The 27,290-nt window shown below is 36.2% G+C and overlaps 2 protein-coding genes across 2 annotated transcripts in view; one reads left to right on the forward strand and one right to left on the reverse strand.

The window, feature by feature from the left end:
• Positions 1-222: 222 nt before the first annotated feature.
• On the reverse strand, positions 223-26,357 carry ANGPTL5 (angiopoietin like 5). Its single transcript, XM_012770547.2, has 9 exons — positions 25,733-26,357; positions 14,784-14,968; positions 14,055-14,199; positions 12,244-12,347; positions 11,261-11,354; positions 9,008-9,108; positions 7,221-7,341; positions 4,589-4,774; positions 223-1,161 (listed from the first exon to the last, which is right to left on the reverse strand). The coding sequence occupies exons 2-9, from the start codon at positions 14,877-14,879 to the stop codon at positions 842-844; spliced, it is 1,167 nt and encodes a 388-aa protein (XP_012626001.2). The 5' UTR covers positions 14,880-14,968; positions 25,733-26,357; the 3' UTR covers positions 223-841.
• CEP126 (centrosomal protein 126) overlaps positions 24,699-27,290 on the forward strand; it is a 76,438-nt gene continuing 73,846 nt past the window's right edge. Inside the window, exon 1 of the mRNA XM_012770540.3 lies at positions 24,699-25,111. Within this exon, the coding sequence (XP_012625994.2) occupies positions 24,984-25,111 (128 nt within the window). The 5' untranslated portion in view covers positions 24,699-24,983. The remainder of the gene's footprint in view (positions 25,112-27,290) is intronic.

Consider the following 27,290-nt stretch of genomic DNA (forward strand, 5'->3'; position numbering starts at 1 on the left):
GACACTCAGCCTGGCATGTGCCCTGCTGTTCTCTCCTGTGGAATCCTCACCATCCAACTCCTTCCAATTTAAGAGAAAAAGTAGAGAGCACCAGGTTGTGCCTAGAGTACATGTGGACCATGGATACGTCATTCTTTTTCCCCCAGCTTTCATGTGAAGTTCGTACCATTCCTATTGGTTTAATAAGAGTTAAGATACAGGTGTGTTTTAGAATGCAGCTGATCAGGATATACATGTACAGTAAATTTATTACAAATGAGAACAAAACTATTAACCATGATAAAATATGAAAACAGGAAAAACTTTATTTTGGCAGCAAAGTCTTATTACCTATATAATATTGTAGCATCACATAGAAATAGCAAATTTTTTAAACACTGTGTAGTTTATATATTAATCTGTACAAGAGTTATTTCTTGTAATTGTCTTCAACAGAAATTATCTATAGATTATATAATTAGTCATATAAAGTAAATATAGAAATAAATAAAATACTCTCCTCAATTTTCCTGACAACTTACTATGGTTTATATGTTTCAAAGATAAGGTAAAATCCTGTGAAATTACTATACATTTCAGGAAGACAAGTTATAATTCACTTAAGACAAATTTTTTATATATATTGTTAATATAGTTAGTAGTAAAAAGGAACAAGTCATATTTTCTTTTATAAAATGCTAAACAATTGAAGTTTGCTAATTAAACCCATAACATCTAAATGCCATCTATATTTAAACTTTAGTTAAATGTTTGAAACACTAAATAGAAAGACAAACTATATAAAACCTTCAATATAGTATCAAAAATAATTGTGGAAATTCCATTACAATTTAAAATGAGGTTACTTAAAATATGGATTATAAACTCTTCTAATTTTCATTGAAACAGATTTAATCTTGACAGGTGAGTTGTTTTTGGTCCATGTGCCCCATTGAATTCCAGTTGTAAGCAATTTTCCATGGAAGTGATGAATGCCATTTAGATTTGCTAGACCGCACTGGTTGAACCACCAGCCAGTGTTGTTATTGAGGTGACTGCAGCTCTTCGTGGAGTGACCATTGACCAGGCATGCAGGGTGACATCTGTCATTATCAACATCCAGTGTGCTGAAAGGCATTGCATTTTGATTATCTTCTTTTCTGAGGCCCCGGAATGCATCACCTGGGTAAAATATATATATATATTTTTAATGACTGAATTTAAAAGTAATTCCCATTATTTTAATCAACCATTACCAGCACATTAGGCAAAAGCATCGCACCCAGAAATAAGGTTTAAATTATTTTTCTATTGTGTATCATGTTAAAATCTGTCTTGCGGATTTCAATATGCCAAAATCTGGTGATAAATTCCTCAACATGACAGCATCTTTAAATGGATATTTGATATAAAAGTAACAATCCAAAATGGAAGTTTGACTGTGTAGACAAAATCAGATGATTTAGGCCCAAAATTATAATTGTAAGGGCCTGTCATATTTTGGGGAGACCAATATAGTAATTGATAAATTAGGAAAAGAAAATAATAGACACAGAAGTTTGACTGTGTAGACAAAATCAGATGATTTAGGCCCAAAATTATAATTGTAAGGGCCTGTCATATTTTGGGGAGACCAATATAGTAATTGATAAATTAGGAAAAGAAAATAATAGACACAGAGTAGGTTTTGATATCACTACCATTTATATCACTTTAGATAGAGAAGTATGAATGAAAGTAAAACTTCTACCTTTAAGAAACTTAGATTTATAGTTACAAAAGCTATTTGGATTTTTTAGGGGCCGTCAAGTGTATATAGAATACTTAATGGTCCCCCCCAAAAATTCAGCTATACTCCTGAGGTATGCCTTTTTTTCATGGTTCTTCACATGATATATGGACCAAATAAATGGATAGCAGGTAAGACAATACTATTTTTAAAGGGCTTACATTGGATGTTGTATATATGGTATCCTGATACTTACAATATTCCTGCAAAGATTAAGTATCTTTCCCAAGACAACCCAGTTAACTAAGTGGCAGGAGCAGGAGTCCTATTTTGTTTTATAAAGCTCCATAAAATTAAAAGAGTCTAGGTAAACCTAAAATACCACATTTCACCTGTACATGAACTTTGGCTAATATGATTGAAACACTAACTAAAAGAGAAGCTGCGTAAAATCTGTGGAGAAACCAAGGCCTGTGTTTGTTTCATATGCTTCTGAATGTTTGGCATCTCTTGTGATAAATCTTTCGAGGAGCCTGAAGAACTTCACTAGCAGTAGCAGCCTATCTTATATCCCAGCTCTGAGGATTATTAAAGTCTTTGACACTGCACTGCATGGGAAACAAAACACACACATTGCAGGGATTTGCAGAGCGTATATAATTTTTGACGTCCCACACAGTGTAATACCTTTCAAAAGTTGATATGAGAGAGACAAAACCTATGAGCATTGCCTAAATTGTGTGATCAGTCCACAGATACTCTCCAGCTTCAGAAGGATCAAACATCATATGGGCTCCTTAATGGCTTATATTTAACAACTCATGTTAAAATATATGCATAGTGCTATTTCCTAAAAAGAACAGTCTGCTAAATCTCAACCACCATGTTTTCTATGAGAGTATAGATGAAGAACATGACATTTCGTTTTCTCTGACTGAGAACCCAGAGAAATTTCTCTCGAGTTTTATAATCAGAAATATTTGCGTTTCTCACTAAACAACTGTGTTGCTCAAATGCTCAAATTTATATTTCTATTTTTGCTTCAAGCTCAAAAGTTCACCGGGCACAGTGGCTCACACCTGTAATCCTAGCACTCTGGGAGGCTGAGGCAGGAGGATCGCTCAAGGTCAGGAGTTCGAAACCAGCCTGAGGAAGAGCAAGACTCCATCTCTACTAAAAATAAAAAGAAATTAATTGGCCAACTAAAAATATATATAGAAAAAATTAGCCGGGCATGGTGGCACATGCCTATAGTCCTAGCTACTCAGGAGGCTGAGACAGCAGGATTGCTTGATCCCAGGAGTTGGAGGTTGCTGTGAGCTAGGCTGATGCCACAGCACTCTAGCAGGGACAACAGAGTGAGACTCTGTCTCAAAAAAAAAAAAAAATTCGTGGCCCACCTCTGCCACACACCCGACCACACTTAACCCTCTGGTTTTATTTATGTTTCTATCCTTGCATTCTGATGACAGCTTTTTATTTTATTATTTTGATTATATTATGTGAACAACAGTTAAAAGTTCCTTAACAACCTTGTTGGAAAAATGTAGGGTACACCATAGCAAAATCTGAGAGTTCTGCAATGAAAAAAGGTTTGCCACTATAAATTTTATCCTCCAATTAAATGCTTGTCATCTCTCAGAGAACCCCCACATAAACTTTTCCTAAAATAAAATGTTCCGTATCTTGATAGTTCTTTATACTTTTAGAAATGAAACATTAAAAATTGTATATTGTAACTCTTTAAAATTTTCCATATATATCAAAATTTGAATTTCACATTTTCACCTAATATCCCAAGACTAATCCTCTCAGATGTCACAGACTCCAACCATACCAGACAACTCTCTGCACCCTATAATTTTCCTCCTTCTATGCCTTGAGTCAAGCTGCTCCGTTTGCCAACATTCACATGCCAAATGCCTATCCATTCCTCCAAGCCCAGATCAGTGGTTCTCAACTGTAAGCCTGCTGACACATCCATCTGGCTCAGACTTACTGAATCAGACTCTACAGGAGTATGTACTTTCAAAAAGCTTCCCAGGTTGAATCTTACATTACCTCTTTGTTGAAAAATCTTTTCTGGTTTCAATTAATTAGAATCATTCTCACTCTCTCTTTGACCACCAAAGCTCTATCAATATGTGTTTTCAGTGTTAGTTATCGTCTCCTCTATATTGTGATCAGTTAAAAAGCTGGGAACATATATATATATATATATATATTTTTTTATTTCTAGCACTAAATACACATTTTGAACAAGTACCATGAACAACAACAACAGAGCGGTTGAATTTAGTATCTCTTAACTCAAATGACTAAATTTTAAGCATTAAAGTACAGATTTAATATCAAGTAGTTGGAAGTTCTAACAAATTAAATTTATTTCTAAATGAGTAGATGCATCAAAGTATAGTGAAAAGAATACTAAACTAGTTGTTCTGTCAACTTGGATTCTTGCCCTGGTTCAAGTGTGATAATTTGGGAATCTTGGGCAAGTCTCTTAATCTTTCAGATTTTTTCACCTGTAAAGTAAGAAGAATGGAGATCATCTCTAACATTCTAGGACTTCTAAATGTCAGCCTCTCTCAATTGAAAATGGGAATCATACCTTCCAAGCCTACTCACAGGTTCTCTATCCAAAGAATCCACTAGGATTATAGATGGCAAATTGTTTTAGAGCATTTCAAAATCATGAGGTGGCATAACAATCATAACAGAGTTTCTAAACTCAAGATCTGGCCAGCTTTCCCATTCCTAATCTTGCCTGCTATTAGTTATGTGTCATGTATCAAGAGAAATACATTATTTTTATCCTTATGTAATATCAACACAGTTATATTTCAATCTTCTGAATAATTTTAGAAATAAAAAACTTACCAGCATTTCCTGAATACTGTCCTAAGTGCATTTTAAAAAATCTTGTTTCATCTTCTAGCCAAAAATTATCATATGATGCATAAGCAAATGTGTCATCTTCAGATTTCAAAGCCACATACAGCATAAAACTGGTGTTTTTCTGATTTAGTATGTAAAAAATCTTTTTTAGTCCTAGCCAAAATTCTCCTGTAAAAAAAAATGCTTTATTTTAATATACTTTAATACAAATTAGAATAATCCTTTATTGTTGAATGTTTGGTCTTATTCAGTTATTCAATAACTTTGAGATGGCTTACATAAGTAATGAGAGGAGGGACTGGTTGACCTAGCTCAAATTATCAGTGTTTGACTAATTTACAGAAAAAAAAAAACAACCTTTCTATTTCTACTTCACTAGACTGGAGAAAATCAGGCCCTGTTTTATTTTTAACTCCCCAAATTAAATTCAAAAGTTCATTTAAAGTCTAAATTAAAAGTCAAGTTTTACCTTGAGGCATATCACCATAAAACCAGTGAAAATATTATGGCAGGTAACAAAATGTTAAGTACCAATAAATATTGGAGGCTTAACCTCCAAATCAACATCTCCTAAACAAACATTTTCTGAAAATGCTCAGTTGAAATTATCTTTTTCTGTCTTGGAGAACACTATCTGAACAAATGCTTCTTTGTTATAATGCAGCTTGTCAATTACCTGTGACTGGAGACATAATGTAGCAATACTGGAGTATCTCCAGGTTTAAGGTCAATAGTTCCAAGATGACTGTAGATCCAAGAAGAATTATAAAACTCCCTGATTCAGACAACATACTTCTTACATGCACATTCTAACCAATGGCTTTCTACCTCCCCCTGCCTACTATGGCTCCCTAAATGTATATCCACTCTGCAAGATACCCCTCTATTTGAATTATAAAATTACTGAAGGAATTAAGGGTCTAGTCAAAACAAACTTCAAGGAATTTGGGGAATAATGTGACAGCATTCAAACTCTTCAAACCATAGCTAGGATATTAAGTTCTTCTCCAGGACTCACTGGGGCATTTTAGTTTCACACCCACATAGAACTAAAAAGTATCCTGAAGAGGCACAAGAAGAAAATGGGCACAGTAAGACGGGTCCCTAGGGTCTGGCTAGTCTCATGCAGTCTGTAACACTTCAATTTAATGTCCCTGCCATCTCTCCCCTCCACCCCAACCTCAAATTGAAGATTTAACGATACATTTTCCTTAATCCCAGATATGTTTTTTAAAATACACCAGTACAAGGCATCCTCAGTTTGCATGAAGGATACCTGCCTGAAGACATTATGTCAAAACTCACATTGTTTCCCCATAGAAATAAGCATAAAGTATGGAAAATGACAAGTCAAAGCTCATATGTTGACCTATGACTACTTAAATTCAGGAGGAAGTACTCAGTGGAAAATTAAAGGTAATATTGAGAAAATACAAGTATATTAACTGGACTTCACAGCATGGCACTTATCTTGCTATAAGGCAAATGCCTCCTAAAATCATGGGCATGAGGCAGCATTTTTACCTCCAGAACTAACGCTGCCACTTACTAAATCTTTGGATGACATTATTATGGGAGGTTAAAGATTTTAAATTATAACAGCAGTAACTGTTAAAGTAACATAAAAATTACCAAAATCACCTGCAGAAGTTCTAGCTAACATAAAAATACTGCAGGGTACATAAATACTGGTGTTTCTCTTTACCAGCAGAAGTGATGTTGCATGTGGCAATAATGAATACAGATTTTTGCCATTCACCTGGAGTCATAATTTTCAAATTTGGAGCATAATGATCTTTATTGATGTTTTTATAAAACACTATGCTCAGTTCAAATAATTTGAATTTGCACATACATGTACCATGATTCTTCATTTCATTTGCTAATGTATACACAGCACACATATCAAGAACTGTAAGATCTATGAAAACACTGCCATTCAGTCTTTCATTCTACAAATAGTGTGAGTACCTGCCAGAATTCTGGTGGGTGCATAGTAAATACTTAATAAATACCCAATTTAGGCCGGGCACATTGGCTCACGCCTGTAATCCTAGCACTCTGGGAGGCCGAGGTGGGAGGATCTCTCAAGGTCAGGAGTTCGAAATCAGCCTGAGCAAGAGCGAGACCCCATCTCTACTAAAAATAGAAAGTAATTAATTGGCCAACTAAAAATATATAGACAAAATTAGCCGGGCATGATGGCATATGCCTGTAGTCCCAGCTATTTGGGAGGCTGAGGCAGAAGGATCGCTTGAGCCCAGGAATTGGAGGTTGCTGTGAGCTAGGCTGATGCCACAGCACTCTAGCTCAGGCAACAGAGTGAGACTCTGTCTCAAAAAAAAAATTTTTTTTTAAATACCTAATTTAGAATTTTCTATTAAAGCACATTTTAACAGATATCTAAAATTAAAGATTTCCAGATAATCAACTGAAGACCTACTTATTTAAAATAATTTGACATATGAAAAGAGGTTATTTAAGTCATATTTTGATATTTACAAGGATTTGTTATTTAATATTTTTACTAAAGATCTGACCAACAAAGACACAGTCTATGGATATAATACCAAAAAGAAGAAAAAAGTTAGAGCAGAAATGTATAATATTTGACCTAGAAGGTCGCCAAATCCATCCAGATAATCACACCACAACCTTTGGAAATCAATTATCCCATCAATCCTTTTCTGTATCACAGTCCATCCGCCTCCTCTGTAATCCATGTCGCACATTACCTAAAACAGGTCCAGAAAAGACCAAAATAATACACTATTATTTTTCTTATTTGATATTATAAAATTCATACTTCATCCTTAAGCCTAGAGAAAGAGAAGATACTTCCACTGAGTTTTCAGTGCAATTGTATATGCCATTAATTTATTAATATTTTCATATCTATAGAAATAATACTGTTTATTATAAAACAAACTTATAATTAACCTAATTACAGTCCCTGAATCAATCATTTTTAAAAATACATAAATATTTGCATTTTAAGGTTATCCTCTTATTCCTCAATTCTACAAATATTTTTCAGTTTAGTAATAAGAGTATTGGTCTGATGTGGCCAAGTAATGTTCTTTACAAATTAACTTTTTCTTTGAATTAAAATGCTGGATATTTTTTACAGTGTTAAATATGTTCATGGTATGGTCTTTGATTGCTCTTTTCTCCCACGTGCCTGGAAGGCCTGTGTTCAAACTGGCATTTTCAGACAGAAAGGAACAGTCTACACCCACTCAGCAGGTGCTCATAGGTGTTAACTGCCCAGAAGAGGACTCCTGGAGGGGAAGTCATAGAAGTGACACAGGGAAGAAATCAGAGCAATTCTCCATCAGGAACTTCCCACATGGAGACAGAGAAAGGCAGTGTGGAGGAGGAAGTTAGGGAACCAACACTTTCTCACAAAAGAGGTAATTATACAACCCACTCTTCACAAAATGTGAAGCTTTCCTTTTCCACATCCAGTTTGAAATCTGTAGGTGAAATAATTTAAGTAATTTTAAAATTATTTCCCACCTAATTTCCAATTTTGTGACACCTTGTCAATAGATTTTAAAAAAATAATGGTAGTAACTCTAAGAAGAGAAACTGGTAATACCTACTTAGAAAAAAGTTATTTTGTTGTGTAATAAATACTATAAATAAGGTATAATAAAAGTATCATAAACTTCTCTATGTACAAAGAAGTATTCAGAAAAATATATATTACAAATACACACACACATATATCACATCATTGTGCATAACCTCTAGTAGAAATTTCTACTAAATATCCTAGGATAAAACAACTAAAGATAGACATAAAAGTAATTGATTTCATCCATTTTAAGAATGCATCATCTTTTCAATCTGTCTTGCATGCCAATGAAAGGTTTTTCTAAATTATTAATTTCTCATATAATCACATAACATCATTTATCATCAAAAGAAGTTATACCTGTATATAGAAAGGGAAATCAAAATTATTTTTAGTAAACTCCAAGGCAAAGCACATCAATATTTTCTAATATTCATTAGCTAATTAAAGCAAGTATTTATATTTCATAATTCTATCTACTATATACTTCTATCTAGTATTAAAATAATATAAGATCTTGCACCAAATGACTTACTTTACCTTTTTCTTTTTTTAATAAATCCATTCTAACATTCTATAAATTATTTACTTTAAAGAGTATAACCATAGAAACTCAAATAGAAAAGTGAAAGATAGACTCTAGTTCTTTTATTGGTTCATGATTTGGGCATTAGAATTCTAGAAACGAAAATTTTGAAACTGGAAATTTTCCTAATTTATTTAAAATTTTCAGGAAAAATTTAAACATTAAAACAAAATTTTAATATAGATTAAATCAGTTGGATATTTATCTTATTTCACATAATAAGAGAAAACTTTACCTCAAATGGGTAACTAGATCCTTCTGGGTGGATTATATATAAACCACTTGGTGTTTTGGTGACAGAACCAATGGTATCTTTAATATCAGTGCAATCTAAACCTAGAAAAGTAAAATTAGTTATTTAGGATATTTTCAAGTGTATATTTAAGATTTAATCATTTTACTGTAGAGAATTGATAGTACTATCTGAAATTATCATGATTTCCATTAATAATATTATGATTTTAACTTCTTAGAAATGAAAAATGGTCACAATTTTAGAAATAAGTAGAAAATATAAGAAAGAACAGAGATTAAAGAATTTATGCTGCAATAAACCCTCACTAATAATAGATCACTGGTAGTGATTAGTGTTCTAAACTGTTTAAAAGTTTCATTTGGTATCAATACTTATTTAATATATTTTTAAATTATGCATTCTCTTCCCCAATAAATAATGCCCTTTGGGGAATCTAGGTTCATTGTAGACACCATAATGTGTAAAGAAAATCTATATGAATGAGGAGAAAACTGAAAGAAATAAATGGATTAACTACTATTAACACATCCTTGTCTACTCTAATCCAGACTTCAGAGACTGATGTATTGGGGACCGCTATTACCACAACCAAAGAGGGAAAGGAGAAATAATTTTCTTTACCAAGAAGAAATTATGCATGAGGCTATAGCTTACTTTGTTTACAATAATTAGAACTATAGCGCCCCATAATCACCTTCTAAGAAGCATCCATCTCCTCTGGATTGTAAACTTATGTATGTGAATATGGATATTCCATTTTCTGGGAGATACTCCACTCTGTAGCATCTTTTATAAATGTAACAAAATAAATCCAGCCCTTAGTGTCAATTATCCAAATGCCTAGCTTAGAATCCTAGTTCTACTCCTAACTACCTGAGAACCATGAACTAAGTTGCTTAACCCCTCAAAGCTTTATTTTCTTCATGTACTATCAGAATAATAATAATGCAACCTACTTCATAGTGTTATTCTGACAATTTACATGGTAAGCTATCACATAAAGCCTTTAGCACAGTGCCTAGCAACACAGATATGCAGACAATATTATCTACAAAAAGTCAGCTGTAAAAAATTATTTACTTTCCCCTTAATTTCCAGAAGACATAGATTGGTTCTGAATTGTTAAGAGACATTTTTATAATGGCTTTATGCTCACAGATAGGATAGAAGTTCACAGTGAAGAACTGATCTGGGTTGAAGTGTCTGCTTTGTCATTACCATCCATATAAATGTGAACAGATTTTCAATTTTCTGAGCTGGACATTCCTCATCTAATGATGACCATTATCATAACAAGCCTTTATATTGCTCTTCCTATGCATCAAGCAGTATTTTAAGAGTTTTTCTTTGTATTTGCCCATTTAATCCTCACATCAACTATATGAAGAAGGTACTATGAGTTTACTGATGAGGAAACTGACATCAAGGAAGCAGCAGATCAGAGATTTGAAGCCAGGCAGTCTGACATCAAAGTCTGTGCTCTTAATTAACTACCATGTTACACTACCTATATAGAGGTAGTTATAGGGAATAAATGAGATGCAATAACATAATTTTAAAACAACAAAATAACACGTGCCTGTCTTCCTACCTAGTATATAGAAGATTTTCAGGCACTGTTTATTTTCTTGCCTTTCTAAGAAAAACATAAATATCATATACTAGGGCCTCAATAACCTTTATTTGCTTGCAACATTTTGGTATGAATTCATATTTATAAGATGTATAGGGCATTTTTCTTAGAAGCCCAGGCCTCTATGAATTAATATGCTGTCCCTTAGAAAGTACAAAAAATGCTAACTTTTACTTTATTTTTGTCTTAAATTTCTTTTTCTCTTCAAACTTTATGTCCCAATTTGAAACCTTTCAAACATGTCAAAAAAACAAATTTATATAGGTGGGAGGAACTATGAAAGTTTCTTTTCTTCTACCTGAAGATGAATTATTAATAAAATATAAAGAATAAAGCTGCATAAAACTGTGCTATTTTCAACAGATTCAGGATATCTTTATATAGCCATGGCTTTTAAATGGTCAAAAATGTTTCCCATTTTAGGAAAGTACACATTATCTGTGGTATAATTTGCTTAATGCCAGGTATGAGTCCTCCAGTCTGTTAGAGAATAGTGAGCTGTATTTTTTCTACAAAACTTTTAAATGCACCAATCTGTCCAGGAAAATTTTAAGCAATAAAAGACTAATATGAAAAGGCTGAAATACCAATGTTCTCACCATGTGACTGAACTGGTCTGTGAGGAAAGGGATCCAGCTGTTTTCTAAAAACTTCTGAAGTCAGAAGGAGAACTCGATTCATGAGCTCATTAACCTAAACACACATATAACACACATGCACATTTAAGTAAATTTTATATTTGAACAAACCTCCTTTAGCTAAATTCTATAACTGTTTTCTCTAAGCCTCTTAAAAACCCGGCTCTGAAATGCATAAGGATGCCCATTTTGCTAGATTGAATCTGACTGCTTTAACAAAGAGTAAAGGCATAGCTAAAGAGCAATCATTAAATTCAATAGTGTCTGCCTCCCTATCATTAATTTTATCTGCCCCTGTTTCTGCATTTGGCAGCTGCTGCAAGGCTGATCTTCATACTTTGCCTGAACCATTGCTATAGTTTCTTATCTCCCCCTGTGGCTCTTCCTCAAGCCATCCTCCACACCAGCTGTCAATTGGATCATGGCATTTCCTTACTCAAACAAACACTTCAGTCTTCTTGGTGAGCCATGATTTAGCACCTGACTATCCTTTTAATTAGTTTTCCTTATAAACTCGCAACTTCATCAGCCATTCCACCCTTGCACCAGCTCCAAAAAGTTCCCCCCAAATGGAATGCCCTCCCCTCTTTACCCAACCTTTGTGAGTTTTAAAGAATTTATTCATTTTTCATGACTAGGTTAACAGGCCCTGTCATCTGGGAAGCTTTCTTGGACCTTAGGTTTCTCTTTTGTGTCATTCCAACAACCTCTACATTTTTTCTACATTTTTCCTCTCCACTAGACTGTATGCCCTTTGAGTGAAGGTCCATTGTTTTTATTACTTTTTGTTTGCCCTCAGGCAAACTAAATATGCACTAAATATGACTAATGAAGACGTTTAAATCACTTAAATCAAGTGATTTAATTGAAAAAAGGTTATACCTTCAGCTAACTACAGGTCAACATGCACATGCAATAGCAATACAATACTCGAAAATCCATACCTGATTAGATAAATAATCCAAGGAAGCTTGTTGTTCATCCATCATATTTCTTAGTAGTTTTTTGGTACTTCGTGTGTAGGAAACAATAGAATTTTGCAAATTTCCTTAACCATAATAAAAAGTGGCTGCTAAATATTATATTGTTATAAAAAAACAATTACAGTGAAAAATAATCAATGTTACATGATTTTGTATAAACATGTAAACAATAATATCTCAATTTAACTTAATTCTCAGAATTATATATTCTACAGATAGTATGTATTTTAACTCAGGATTAACCAAGAAACAATTGTTTCAATACTTTTTAATGAAAGTATGCTTCTTAATAATATAGATTACCCAAAATAATCTGTTATAATTAAGAGACATTATTCTGAGTGGAAATTCTCACTTTAAAAGGTGAAAAGTATAGACACAGGAGGTATAGGATTCATCAATTCTTACTATATAATAAAGTAAAAGGTAACAATTTCGTATCAGGTAAGTTAATTTTAAAAATAAATCTTTGTTTTAATCCTTTCTATTAACTATACATTTTTATATAATTAAGTTACTAACACATACATACACATACACATAATAAATCTTAGTCAAAGGTTTTAGTTAGTTGGTTTCTGACTGAACTTTTACTATACATTTTCCTTCATAAAAATGTTGTATTTTAATATAATATTTCTTATGGAAAATTTGTAAGAACAGTACAAAGAACGTTTTTTCCTGGGGCATTCGAGACCATGTTTCCATAATGTCCCATCGTCCCTACTATTTCAGTGTGTATTTCGTATACCAAACACATTCCCAACAACATGATCACCAAAATCAGGAAACATTGGCTACCTATATTCTCAGACCCTATACAAGTTTTACCCATAATAGCGATGACGTTCCCTACAACAAAAGGACCCACGTATTATTGCGTATGTTAGTCTTTAAAAATTTTATTTCTAAGTTTCTCTCCCGTGGCAGTGGAATCACATTAATAATTCTTGATATTTTAAATTCTACTTCACCCAGCTTCATTTCTCCTTTTTACTTTCAGTCTCTCACTTTCTATTCGCTTTTTCCTGGAGTAAGACATCTGTCGTAATGGGCCTAAAGCTGCACTACATTGGTTTGAGAAGCCTGAAATACTTGTGTTCCACATAGAGTTAATTACATTAAAGTGAGCTTTTTTTTAAATATACTTGCTGACCTAGGAGTAACAGTCCTGTAAGACCTGGAACAGATCATCAACTCCACCCTTTCTGATCCAACTTCTTCACCCATTCCCCACGTACATATATTAGACAATGAAAGTTACTGCAGTTACTAGTGTTTTTTTTTCAATTGAGCTTAAAACTTTTTATGTATTATGCTTAGCTGTATCAATTGGCTGTGAATTTGTTTTATACCTATTGTGTTAGTTATTCTAGTATTCAATACTAACAGTAGTTTTTTAGAATCCCCTCCACCCCCCAGCCCCACCAAAAAAAAAGAAAAAGAAACGAAGGTGAAATTACCTAGTGGCCAAATGAAAGTAAGAAAATAGCCCTAGCTGAATTGATGCGATACTACTATCAGTGTCCTCTGGTTTACCCCTTCTCTCTGTGGTCAGTTGATGTCACAGGGCTATATGGAAGAACGACACATTCATTTATCGAATATTTACTAAACATCCATTACATGCCAAACACACAAAGCTTCTGACCTAGGATGACCAGGATGTATGTAAAACAACTCAAACAAAAGCTGAAGTATATTTCTTCCATGTCTACCCTAGAAACAATAAATTGCATACCTTTATAATTATGGTTATTTTTAATACTTACTACACATGAAATGTTTTTCTTCTCGTGTAATTTTGGTTTTAACATCACATGATATCTCACAGTCTTCCTTATAAACAGTATCATTACTTTTACTTTCATTTTTCACATTAGGTTCATCTTCTACAATGTTAACGGCTGGAGAATCCTTTACGTTAAAAAATAGGAATAAGAAAAAATACTATGAAATACATAATATGGCCTAATATATAAGAAGAAGAAGATTGTAAGGAAAAGGTTAAATTTCAGGATATATGAGGCTGATCATTAGAAAAAATATTGAACTGGTTATTTCCACAAATAAACTTGTTGGATAAATAAAACCAGATGGATAAATTTATTCATTTCCTAGGTAACCGCTCACAGGACTATATTTGAAATATCAAAGTTTATAGAATAGCTTTTTATTTAAAGCAAAGTAATTCTTTTTACTACCAAATCAGATATTTCATTATCAAAGGTAAATTGGAAAATTGTGGGCTAGTTTTTAACGTAGGCCTGAAATTCCTTTAAAATTTTTTCATAAGAAATTTGTTAAGCATCAGTCCTCAGTTTATAGTTTCCTAAGTTTAAAAATAGTAACATTTAAGCAATGTCAATCTTTCTAAATAAACATTTTAATTGTTCCATTAATTTTATTTGGTAGCATAATTAATCACTTCAAACTTCTAATATATATCTCAAAAGCTAATCATGCTTCCCTAGCTAAAACAATATTGCTAAAATTCTTACCGTAGAATGATGCGCACAGTTACTTTGTATAGCTTCTCCACAAATAAAAATATATACATTTAAGAACAAGAGTAAGGCTTGGGGTGGAGACATCATACTTTTCTTGGATAAATGAAAACACTTCTTCAAATATCAGTCAGCTCTCTGTGGAAAGAACTACGGTGCATAGAGTCTTCAGTTAAAAACTTCTGGAAGGTTTACAACAAAAACAGAAGCCAATACTTACTAGTTTCCATGCCCTCGTTTGAAACAACACCCTTCATATAAAAAACAAGGTAGCCTCTAGAGATCCTGTCTTTTTAAAATCATATATATCCTTTTTATCACTTAAAGCCTGCATTATGAATCCAGGCTTTTGCAACATAGGAAATAAATAGATAGATAAATAGATAATAAATAAATAGATAAATAAATGATATAGGTAGATAAATAAAGCATGAATTTATAAATTCATCTAGTTTTTGTGAGTCAGATTTTTTCCCTTGGAAAAAAATACCTTTGATAATCTATACCTCAATAATTATGAACTGAGTTACACAAAAACAGTAAGGAAGTAGAAATGACTAATGGAGTAGGAAGAATATTACATTGGAATTATTTCCATAAAATGCTAAATAGAAATTTGGTCAATGCGGACATTCAAAGCAAATAATTCAGACTTAAAATATGCTTTTAAAATGCCAAATCTTTAGGACTCTAATTAATCTGTATGTTTTACAATTATATTGTTAAAACTGCAAAAATTCTGAACATAAGGGAAATGATGTTACTGAAAATGACAGCTCTCCGAAGGTTAACAGATCAATGTCTGTAATGAGTCTGCAAATTTCCCCTTAACAATGGCTCCTTCTCTTCATTCATGCCTAAGTCTTTATGATCCTGAAATTAACAGACAAAATAAACTTTACTGAGTCTTGCTTTTTATTCGATGTATTATTTTCTCCACCTCTTTCCTAGCCTGAGAACTGCAGGGCAAGGACCACACTATAGCTTTTACAGCAGTAGTATAATAACTGAAACACAATAGGCACTCAAATATTTACTTAATGAAGAACTATCTTAAGTTAATTGTCTATTCTCTAACTTTACTTCCTTACCACCTACCATTTAACCCAAACACTCTTCTCTCTTATTTACCAAATAACTTTCTCAGAGTTTCTCCAGTGAAGCAGTGAGGTGGCTGGGAGTGCTGGTTCTGAGACCAGTCCACCTGGTTTCAAGATTTATTTCACCACTCCCTTACTCTGGAAACTTGGGCAAAGTTACCTAATATTGCTACAGCTCAATTACCTTCTTTGTAGAACAGAAATTGTTTTATAGATTAAAATAATCTAATACATTCTATGTAAACACTTAGCACAGTATGTGAGGAAACAATAAGCATTCAAATGCTAGGTGGTGTCATCATCATTATTATTAATAACATTTCACTTGATCTATATGCAGTTAAACATTGCTGACAATATTGATGATGTGTATAATTTATATTAGGAGTAAATGACTATATATCTTTAATCTTAAATTTCTAATTGAATCTTATGAAATTGAAATGAAGATGGCAGAACTTTAGCAAATTTAAACTAGCCAGATGTTAAAATTCTTTGTTCTTTCACAGCTTGCCCAGAGACAAACTCAGGAAATTCTTATTTGAGCAAGAAAATGACAGAAGATGGAAAAAATAGCCTCAGCCAAGATAAAAGTAAAAGCACAAAAATTGTCCATCATAGGCTGCTATATGATTGCAAGGTTATGTTGAATTAAATAAGCAGGAAGCCATTGCCTAAGGCTGTCTCAGTAGTTTGAGTTCCTTTGTAGCAAACAGTCTAATTTAGGAGTATATGTTTTTTAACAAATAACTAGATTTCAGCCAATCACAGGCAGCCAACAACAGATCAGACCATGCCCGGATAAAGCAAATGCCCAGCTATAGCCAATTAGATGATTCCTCTACTTTGTTTCTGTGTTAGGCTTATAAAAGTTTGCTGCTCACACTGCCGGGTGGAGCTCTCTGAACCCCTTCTAGTTCTGAATGATATCCAATTCATGAATCTTTCTTTGCTCAATAACCTGTTCAATTTGTCTGAAGTATTTTTTAACATAGTATCCAAATTAAATAAGTTATGTGGAACATGCTTTGTAACCATAAAGTAACTGTTATTAGTTTCCTTTGTAAATAAAACATCACTACCAATTTATGAGACCATGTTAATGAAGTTGGGTGTCTAACAGGCATCTTGCATTTAACATGTTTAAAGCCTAACTCTTATTACTTCATCCACTCCTTACCTATTCCTCCCCATATTAATAAATGACAGCACCCTTTATCTAGTTGCTCCAGCTCCAAATTTGAAAGTCATATTTTGACTCTTTTTTTCCCTCACTTACCACAACCATCCATCAACACATCTTATTGGCTCAAAACTCAAGTTTTAAACACTTCTTGCCACCTCCATTGCTACCATCCTAGTCCAAGTCTTTGTCATCTTTCACCCAATCTGCTATGATAGTCTTCTCACTATCCTCATTGTTTCTAGTCTTATCCCTTTTAATCTAGTTTCCCCTGAAGCAGCTAGAGGATCCCTTAGATCATGCTACTCTCCTACTCAAAACTCTCCAATGGCTTTCCTTCCAGAGAAAGTTGGATTTTACATTAAGTCCTTGAATACAGTATGAGCCCCATTGAATCTGGGACATGTACTTCTCCACTTCCCCTACCTGATTCTATTCTAGCCATAGTGGACTTATTGCTATGCTTTCAACACCACAATATGATTCTGCTTTTAGAGCCTTTTGTATTGATAATTCCCTTTGCCTAAAATATTCTTCATCCAGATATTTGAATAGCAATCTCTTTCCTTCATTCAGATCTCTACCCTAGTTTCCCTTCCTCAGAGGCTTTTCCTGAGCACCCTATCTCAAATAGAACTGACATCAGTCTCAACACACTATTCTACTTTTCCCTGTAACACTTTTCACTACCGATTATATTCTAGTGAGGAAGAAAAACAATATAAACTTCATGAGCATAGTGACTTTGAAGTTTCATTCACCTAGAAAGTGCTTGGCATGTAGTAGATGTTCAATATGTATTTTCTTAACAAAAGAATTAATTATTTTATGGTTTTAAAGTATGAAAGGAAAAACACTTAATTCAGATAATATTTCCTAATAAAATATAGATATTTTAATGTAATATTCTTCTTTATTGCTTAAATCATATTTGCTTTTACTGACAAGAGATAACATCTATTAAATTCTCAAATTATCTATTATTCAAATGTTTAATCTTAAAGCCTTCTTTTAGAATGTAGGACTACACAACTTACATAGAATGTGGAAAATCTGCTTAATATTTTGAAGAAAGAAAGAAAGAAAGAATTTAAAGGTCAAAAAAATCCTGTGATAAAAAAATCTGGCAAATTTATGTTTAAAATTTCTTTTCTTCTTGGCCGTCTTTGTATAAAAACATTTTGCATAAAGAATGATTATAAAAGTAGGCATTTGTAGGCAACTGAGAAACAAAATTATGCTTCTTAATGCTAATATACCATGACACAAAGCAGTGAGGTGCCCAGGAGTTACAAGATATCAAACTAAAGCTAGAGTTTCCGGAAGGCTAAACATGCCTAAGTAGTCCAAACAGCAGCCACAATCTTCTCACTTTTATTTGCACTTTGTATTGCCCTACTTTGCTTGGATCAGCCCTGGAGAGACAGACATGTGATGATAGCAGTGGGAATAGAGTCAAGGCCAATGGCTGTGGCTAGCCCAGTTAAAAACTTGCCAAGATAGCAAATTGTCCAATCGTATATATTTAGCCTTTCTTTGTCAGGATTATATATTTTATTCTCTTGGCATGATCCCGAAGAAGACTTTATTATGTGTTTTAGGCTTTAAATCAAAACTGGATTTGTGTGGCACTTTAAAATCTCAGTCCCAAATCCACAGAGCCTTTGTCTCACACACTCCTCTGTCTGCCCAACTTGGACACCTCTTTACTGTTCCTTCTCCTCTGCTCAAGGATGCCCAGGTGACTAGGGCAGCCTCTGTCATCCAGTGACCTTCAGGTATTGAAAGATCGATAGGAAAGATGCCAGGACACCATGGAAGCTGGGAACAGAAATCTCCCAAGGGGGGCGACCAGGAAGGTGGACTAGAAGCAGGCTGCACTCGCCACTCTCAAGGAGAGGGTCAAAGGTTGCGGGTAGATGTTCACCTACAGAGGGACCATCTCAGAGAGAGCATTGTGGATCATCATAGAAGCCCTGAGACACCCAAAGCAGAGGAGAGAGGGGCAGGGTGATCCACTCAGCAACACTGTAAGGTACCTGGAGGAGGCGTCCACATGTGGGGAAAGGTTAGGGGAGATCCCCAGGACTCCACACTCCCCCAGTAGACACTGAAATCTGAGCTGCAGGGGGGCTACCCTGCCACGGCATGCCTCCCAACTGATCAGGGAGCTACTCAGAGCAGCAGCATTGTACCTATCAAAGAGTGGGCACAGTGGGGTCCCACTAGCTTCTGGTTCCAGGTTACTACAATAGATGCCAATCTGCACCCTCAGCCCCAGAGCACCCAGTCTGCAGAGGGGTTGGCTCCACAGCAGCCACCTCCCCATTATCTCTTCCAGGACAGGGAGGGACCGGGGAGTGCCAGCTCTCTCAGGTGCATTGTGACTGAGTGCCATGGATCTCCCCAACACCCCCCCAACCAGCTGCCACCCAGGGATCCAGGCAAAACAAGTGCTCACCAGGCTCCAGCATCTGCCACTGCCATCTGGCCATCTCCACAGTACTGCCAATGTCACCTGAGTAGCTCTGCAGCAGCTTCCATAGTTGGACTTGGTGGAGGGAGAGCTCCAGCCACTGTGGCCCTGCAGTGGGGCACCATGCATCTCCCCAGCCTCACCAGCCACTGGTGGGCCAGCCACTGCAGCCGAAGGAGCCATGCCATTGCTGGCTGCAGTCCCACAACCCACCCAGGTACTGACCAAAACCCCTGATCTGTCCAGGCACTCACCAAGGTCTCATGACTCACAGGCACCAACCAAGTTCCTGCGACCCACCACTGCCTGCAGTCTTGGAACACACCCAGGCACCTGGGAAGGTCTCATGACCTGCCCTGTCATTGGCTGCAGTACTGCAACATGCCCAAGTGCCCTCCAAGATCCCACAGCCCACCCAGGTGCTGGCCAATGTCCCATACCCACCCAGGCACCTGTCAAGGCCCCATAATACACCCAGGCAACTGCCAAGGTCCTGTGACCTGCACAGGGGCCTGCCAAGTTCTCATGACCCACCTATCCATGGGCTACATTCCTGTGACACATCCACCAGGGTCCCACACCTGACCGAGACCCACCAGGGTCCCACAACTTGACAAGTGCCACCCAAAGTAACACCACCCACCCTCATGGAGAGAGAATTGCCAGCCCCCTTTTCAAGCTTTCAACAGCAGCCTGGGAACCAACACACCAATCCAAATGAGTATCCCCCAGGACTGACATGGACTGTGACAACCACATGGAAACAGGGTGATGCAGGAGAACAGCTGCATTACAGGCTCTCAGTAGATCTGCCCCCTCCTCCTGCTGGATCAATCCTCCAGAGTAGGACAGCAAAGCATTAATTAGGGATTTCTCCTTCTTATTATGTTGCCAGCAAGGGAGAATAGGTGCACTGCAAAACTATCAGCCCTGAGCTGAGAGAAGAGTGTTCACATGAGAAGAAACCAGCAAAAGAATTCTAGTGACATGAAAATGTTGGACATCTAGCTAGTTGGACATCCCCAAAGGATTACAATAGATCCATAGCAACTGGCCCCAACCAAAAGGAAATTGCCAAAACGTCAGAAATAGAATTTAGATTATGGATGGCAAATATAATGAATGGAATTGAAGAGAAAGTTGCAAACCAAAACAAAGAAATCAAAAAAGTATTTCAGGACATGAATGAAAAACATCAAAAACTCACTAAAGAGGTACACAATATAAAAAAGGATATAACAGAACTTAAAGAAATGAAAGGGTCATTTAGGAAATTACAAAATACAGCAGAAAGTTTCAACAACAGGCTATATCTAGCAGAAGAAAGAATCCCAGTGCTTGAAGACAAGGCATTCGAACTCAGTCAGTCAGTCAAGGATGCAGGAAAAAGAATGAAGAAGAATTAACAGTAACTCAGAGAAATATGGGACTATGTGAAATGAGCCAATATATGAATTATAGGTCTCCCTTAGGGAGAAGAAGAAAAAACAAAAAGCATGGAAAACCTATTTGAGGGAATTATTGAGCAGAACTTCCCTGGGATTACCAGAGATTCAGATATCCAGATACAAGAAGATAACCAAACACTGGGAAGATTCATAGCAAATAGGACATCCTCAAGACACTTACTCATCAACCTGGTCACAATAAAAATGAGGGAGAAAATTCTACAAGCTGCAAGATGAAAACAACAACTAATTTACAAAGGAAAACTCATCAGATGAACAGCAGACTTCTCAGCAGAGACAATCCAGAAGGGATTGGGGCTCCATTTTTAAGCTTCTTAAACACAACAACTGCTGGCCCAGAAGTTTTTATCCTGCAAAACTAAGTTTCATGAATGAAGGAGAACTGAAGATTTTTCCAGACAAGCAAACACTAAGAGAATTAGTCACTACTAGCCTTCCCTGTAAGAAATGCTCAAAAGTACATTATGTATACAACAGCACAATAGATACTCACCAGAGTAAAAATATTTGAATGTTTTATCTCACAGATCTTATAAACCAATAGTACAAGACAAAAAACAAAACAATAAGGTATCATCAAACATGATGAACAGAACAGCATCCCACATATCAATACTAACACCCAACATGAACAGTTGAATGCCCCACTTAAAAGACACAGACTGGCTGAATGGATGAAAACACACAAATATTTGCTGTCTCCAAGAAACACATCTAAACCACAAGAACTCATAAAGATTCAAGGTGAAGAGATAGAACAAAATATTCCATGCAAATGGAAACCCAAAGCAAGCAGGTGTAGCTATTCTCATGTCAGATAAAATAAACTTAAAATTAAAAATAGTAATAAAAAACACAAATTACTGTACACAAATCAGCAGCATTTCTCTACACCAATAACAGTCAAGCTGAGAATCAAATCAAAGACTCAATATCCTTCACAATAGCTACAAAGAAAATAAAATACCTAGGAATATACTTAACCAAGGAGGTGAAAGATCTCTACAAGGAGAACTATAAAACACTGATGAAAGAAATTGCAGATAACATAAATAGAAAACATCCTCTGTGCATGGATTGGTAGAATCAACATCGTAAAAATTTCCATACTGCCTAAAGTGATTTACATATTCAATCCAATTCCATCAAAAATACCAACATCTTATTTTACAGACCTAAAGAAAAATAACCCTAAGCTTTCTTTGGAACCAAAAAGACCCTGAATAGCCAAAGCAATCCCAAGCAAAAAGAACAAATCTGGAGGCATCATATTACCTGACTTCAAATTACGCTACAAGGCTTTCATACCCAAAACAGCATGGTTCTGATATAAAAGTAGAGCCAGAGACCAATGGAACAGAATAGAGAACCCAGAAATTAAACCATCTACCTATAACCAACTGATCTTTGACAAAGCAGACAGCAACATACACTAGGGAAAGGATGCCCTATTAAATAAATGGTGCTGGGGAAATTGGATAGCCACATGCAGAAGAATGAAACAGGACCCCTATCTCTTGCCACATACAAAAATTAATTCAAAATGGATAAAAGGTTTCAATGTAAGGCACAAAACCATAATAATTCTAGAAGAAAACGTAAGAAAAACTCTTTTAGACATTGGCCTAGGCAAAAAATTTATGACTAAGACCCTACAGGCAAATACAGCAACAACAAAAATAAATAAATGGAACTTGATTAAATTAAAAGGCATCTGCACAGCAAAGGAAGTAATCAACACAGCAAATATACAACATACAGAATGGGAGAAAATATTCACAAACTATATATCTGACAATGGACTAATAACCAGAATCCACAAAGAACTCAAACAAATCAGCAAGAGAAAAAACAAACAATCTCATTAAAAAGTGGGCAAAAGACATGAACAGAAGAATCAGAAGATAGACAAATGGTCTAAAACATATGAAAAAATGCTCAATATCACCAATCATCAGGAAAATGCAAATTAAAACTACAACGAGAGACCACTTTACCCCTATCAGAACGGCTATTATTAAAAAGTCTGAAAACAACAGATGCTGGCGTGGATGCAGAGAGAAAAATCGCTTGTATCCTGTTGGTGGGACTGCAAATTAGTACAACCTATATGGAAAATAGTATGGAGATTACTGAAAGAAATAAATGTAGACCTACCATTCAATCCAGCAATCCTACTGCTTGGTATCTACCCAAAGGAAAGAAAGTCATTTTATCAAAAAGACATCTGCACTTGAATGTTTATCACAGTACACTTCACAATTGCAAAGATGCAGAACTAACCTAAGTGCCCATCAATTTATGAGTGGGTAAAAAAATGTAGTGTATATATACCATACCCAGCCATTAAAATGACTGAAATAATACCGTTTACAGCAACGTGGATGAAACTGGAGACCATTATCCCAAGTATCTCAGGAATGGAAAACCAAACACCATATGTTCTCACCCATAGGTGGGACATAAACTATGGGTAAATATGGCCACAAAGAGATATAAACCAAGAAAGGAGAAGGGCAGGAGGGTAAGTGTGAGATACAAACTTACCTACTGGGTACATGAACACTATTTTGATGATGGACACACCATCAACAGATGGGAAATCAACAGCCCTGATTTCTATGTAACAAAAACATTTGTATCCCCTTAATATTTTGAAAATTAAAAAATAAAAATAAAAAATCAGCCCCCAGAGCACTTTCCAATTTGAGCCATTGCATCCAAGTTTGCGAATATTATTTTAAATAGTTTCAACAGGAAAAGTTTATTATTTGAACTCTAAAAAAAATGAATAAATTGATTCACAAAGACAGAGACATTTAGTGGTGGGTGAATAATCTTTATTTGGTCTGTACATTCTGCCTCCAGGCTGGGAGTTTTTCCATAAAAAAAACTGGCTGAAATACAGTCAGAATTTTTATGTGCTTTTATACTGGGCTCCAACAAAAAATTGCAGACTTTTTCCAAATTTTCACTTGCATAGCCATTAAACCAGTGGCTCAAAAATCCATTTAATTTTCCATATTTCCTGAAACAATTTCAACACAATGATCTCTTTTGGCATATCTTCCGGGAGATTAGTAGGTTTGCTGTGCTGTCCATTTCCAGAATCTGGCAGCAAGGCAAATACCATTAGAAGCCTTTGAAATGTTGACCTTATAAGTAGAGCAAAGGCGAGGAAGTCGACTGCAGAGTGAATGGCAGAACCATCATCGAGGGGGTGCGAGAAAGCAGAAAAGGAAATTTTCCACTTCACAAAACTTTTTTTAAATGACGGTGTTCGGAGACAGTAATGCCCAAACCCCACAACGCGATTCGGTGGTTAAACAGCAAATCCAACTCCAAATTAACCCCCAATCGTTTCAGAATCTGCCCGCTGGCATTTGCCTGTGTCTGGGGACTTTGCATCTCACTATCTTTAGTCAGTCTCAGTACCCCCAGGAAAACACCCTCCTAAAAAGGGAGATAGGAGTGAATCAAATTATAACGCATAATTTTGCTCACTCCATCAAGGACGTAGGTCCCTTGGGACCTGGGTCCCTTGGGAGGCCGGGGTCTCTACCGGCCGGGGGCAGGACAGCTCCCAGAGGGCGGGGCCGCGGGTGCCTCCTATTGGCTGCCTCTGGCCCGGCCCCGCCCCTCCCGGCCCCGCCCCTCCCTCGAGTTTCCGTCGCCAAGGACGCGGCGTCGGTTGGTTGTCAAGATGGCGGTGGCGGGGTATCTGCTGACACCTTTGCTATTGCCAGGCAAGGTCGCCGCTGCCGCAGCTGCCATCACCACTACAGCCACCAGCGCCACAGCGCGGGAGCCAGGGCTGCCGCGGCCAACCCTTCTGTGCCGGTGACGCGAGGCCCGGGAGACGGAGTGTAGGGAGGGGCCGAGGAGGACGACGAACAGGAGGAGGAAGCCAGAGCTGCCATGAGGGAGGCGCTAGGGGCGAGCGGGGAGGCGGCGCTGAGGTGAAGGATGCTGGCGGAGAGGCCCGGAGCCCGGAGCGCGGTCACCGCACTGGGCACTGAATCCTCGGACACCCTCGACAGAGCCCCCCTCAGCCCTCGGGAGAGCGGCGGGCGTCACCGACCTGGCGCTTACCTGTATCCTTCCCAGTCTGTGGCTGCCCAGGTAGCGGAGTTAGAAGCGGGGCCCATCTTTGTTCCCGTTAGGTTTCCCATTACCACTGACGCAAGGTGATCGAAATTAGCAAGTCATCTTAGTGCGAATATTTGCTTTAACAAATGTTGCTCTCCTTAGACCTGAAATTATATCATTTTTCTCCTGATTCCATAGCCGCTTCCCCCACCACCTTGTTATCCCACTCTCATTCTTGGACTTCCTTGTAAAATTTTTGTGAATTGTAAAATACATCAACTGTGTATTCTATGGGGATTTTTTTTTTTTCTGCCTTCTGGAATTATGCCTTTATGTTCTTTGCTTACGTATTAACCACTTCCTGGCTAATCATGCTACTTGGAGAAAGAAATTGCACAAATAAGTAAAATGTTTTGCTGACGAGTCCGTCTTAACAGTTATCCTAGCATAGCCCTAAATCCATTTACCAGAGCTACTAAAGTCTAGCACACTTTGGTAATTTGTTTTGTTTTCCATCTCGTCCTAGTCTGTTGTCAGAGAGACAGCAGAGAGGAAATGAGAAGCAAGGGACCTGGACGCTTCACAATCTGGATTAGCTCTGATTTTTCCCTAAGAATTGGTCGTGCCCTCCTTTCATGTTGCTGTTGGTTGCATTTTAGAAAATTGAAAGACTGAAAGAGTTTTGTTATCAAAATATGTAAACCGTGTTTATTTCTTTAGAAAATGTTATGATAATTGGAATTTAACCTTAGTATTCTCAAAGGACTCGGGTGGTAGTGATGGTGCTATGTAATCATCATCTTCATTTCTGTCAGAGAATGGGGTGTCTTCTCTTTCCAAGTTAACCCCCATTTTCTTATCCCCATTGTCTCCAACTTCTGGGATATTCTTTATACTCGGTTACAATTTTTACAGCAAGTCAATAAACAATTTGTATTGAGTGTCTGCTCTTTGGAAGACACTGTTCTAGGTTCTAGGGATACAAATCTAGTAAGGAAGACAGGTATGTACAGAGCTTCACTAATGTTAAAATATCCCTCCTCAGATCATGCTTTCCTCAGGCTTCTATCCCTTCTTCTGTCTGTCTTTATTTTCTTTGGCCAAGTTATCAAAATAGTAGCCTGCAATAGTAGCTTCTAGTTCTTTCATATATTCATTATTAATCCTGTTCAATTTGGCTTTTGCCCTTGCTCCCCAAAACAGTCCCCCAAAAGATGTACTCTGAAATGAAGAGGGTCATTTTCTGCTTGAATTTAATTCTGCCCCCTTGATATTATATGTTCTTAGACACTGAATTCCTGTTCCACTGACCCTAATTTATCTCCAAATCTGAAAATAGGGAAGCATTGTAAATGCCTCACTGACTAAGTATATCTTTCCATCATTTTCATTATTTTATTTTTTGTAATTTATATGGTATGAAGTTTGATACAAATGGCAAAGAAAATATTTGTAAATAGAATTGAGCAATACATGGAATGAACACACCAAGTAGACTCTATTCCAAAGTTATAATGATGGCCTCCTATAAAGAAATACATTACTAAAAATATACTTAAACACCAAATATATAGTTAAAATTAGGCAAATTATAAATTATCACCTTAATAGATGACCAATAGACTTTAATAAAATCCATCTGCTTCAACTGCTCAATAACTTCTGCTTCAACTGCTCAGTAACTACTGCAGTCCTGCTTCTCTATTCCTTTATGCAAATAATAAAAATGCTGTCAGAGATAAATCACAAAACAATACAGACTGCACCACTAAAGATTGGATTGATGGTTTCCAGCTTCACCTAAACAGCAACCAAATTCTTTTTTGTTCCTCTTTGCCTCTGCCGATCTCTACCACCTCCCACCACACTCATTAAACGATTTTACCACTTCCTAAGACATGAATGCCATGAAATCCCCCCAAGTCCCTCCCAACAAGCAACTTAAACCCACATACTTCCACCCACCTGCCTTTTTTCGCCAGTTCGGTGATGGAATATTACTTTTACTGTAGGAAGTGAATCCATTCACTCGTGCCCTTATTTCCATCACCTCTCTTCTTAGTAACCCTGGATTATAAATCATCCCACCTTTCTTATAATTTACTTTCAATTTCTTTGATTACAAGAACCCTTTTAGCTATATTCTAATATCTACTATCTCCTTATTCTGACCTCTGAAAGAGT

The sequence above is a fragment of the Microcebus murinus genome, chromosome 4 (assembly GCF_040939455.1).
Source record: "Microcebus murinus isolate Inina chromosome 4, M.murinus_Inina_mat1.0, whole genome shotgun sequence".
NCBI lineage: Eukaryota > Metazoa > Chordata > Mammalia > Primates > Cheirogaleidae > Microcebus > Microcebus murinus.

What these genes read in the sequence shown, in the direction of transcription:
- ANGPTL5 (XM_012770547.2), bottom strand. Translation starts at nt 14,879, where the DNA reads ATGATGTCTCCACCCCAAGCCTTACTCTTGTTCTTAAATGTATATATT. An exon ending in GATCTAGTTACCCATTTGAG is followed by an intron (nt 7,342 to 9,007) that starts GTAAAGTTTTCT and finishes GACCTGTTTTAG; the next exon opens with GTAATGTGCGACATGGATTA. An exon ending in TGGATTTGGCGACCTTCTAG is followed by an intron (nt 4,775 to 7,220) that starts GTCAAATATTAT and finishes TTTTTTTTACAG; the next exon opens with GAGAATTTTGGCTAGGACTA.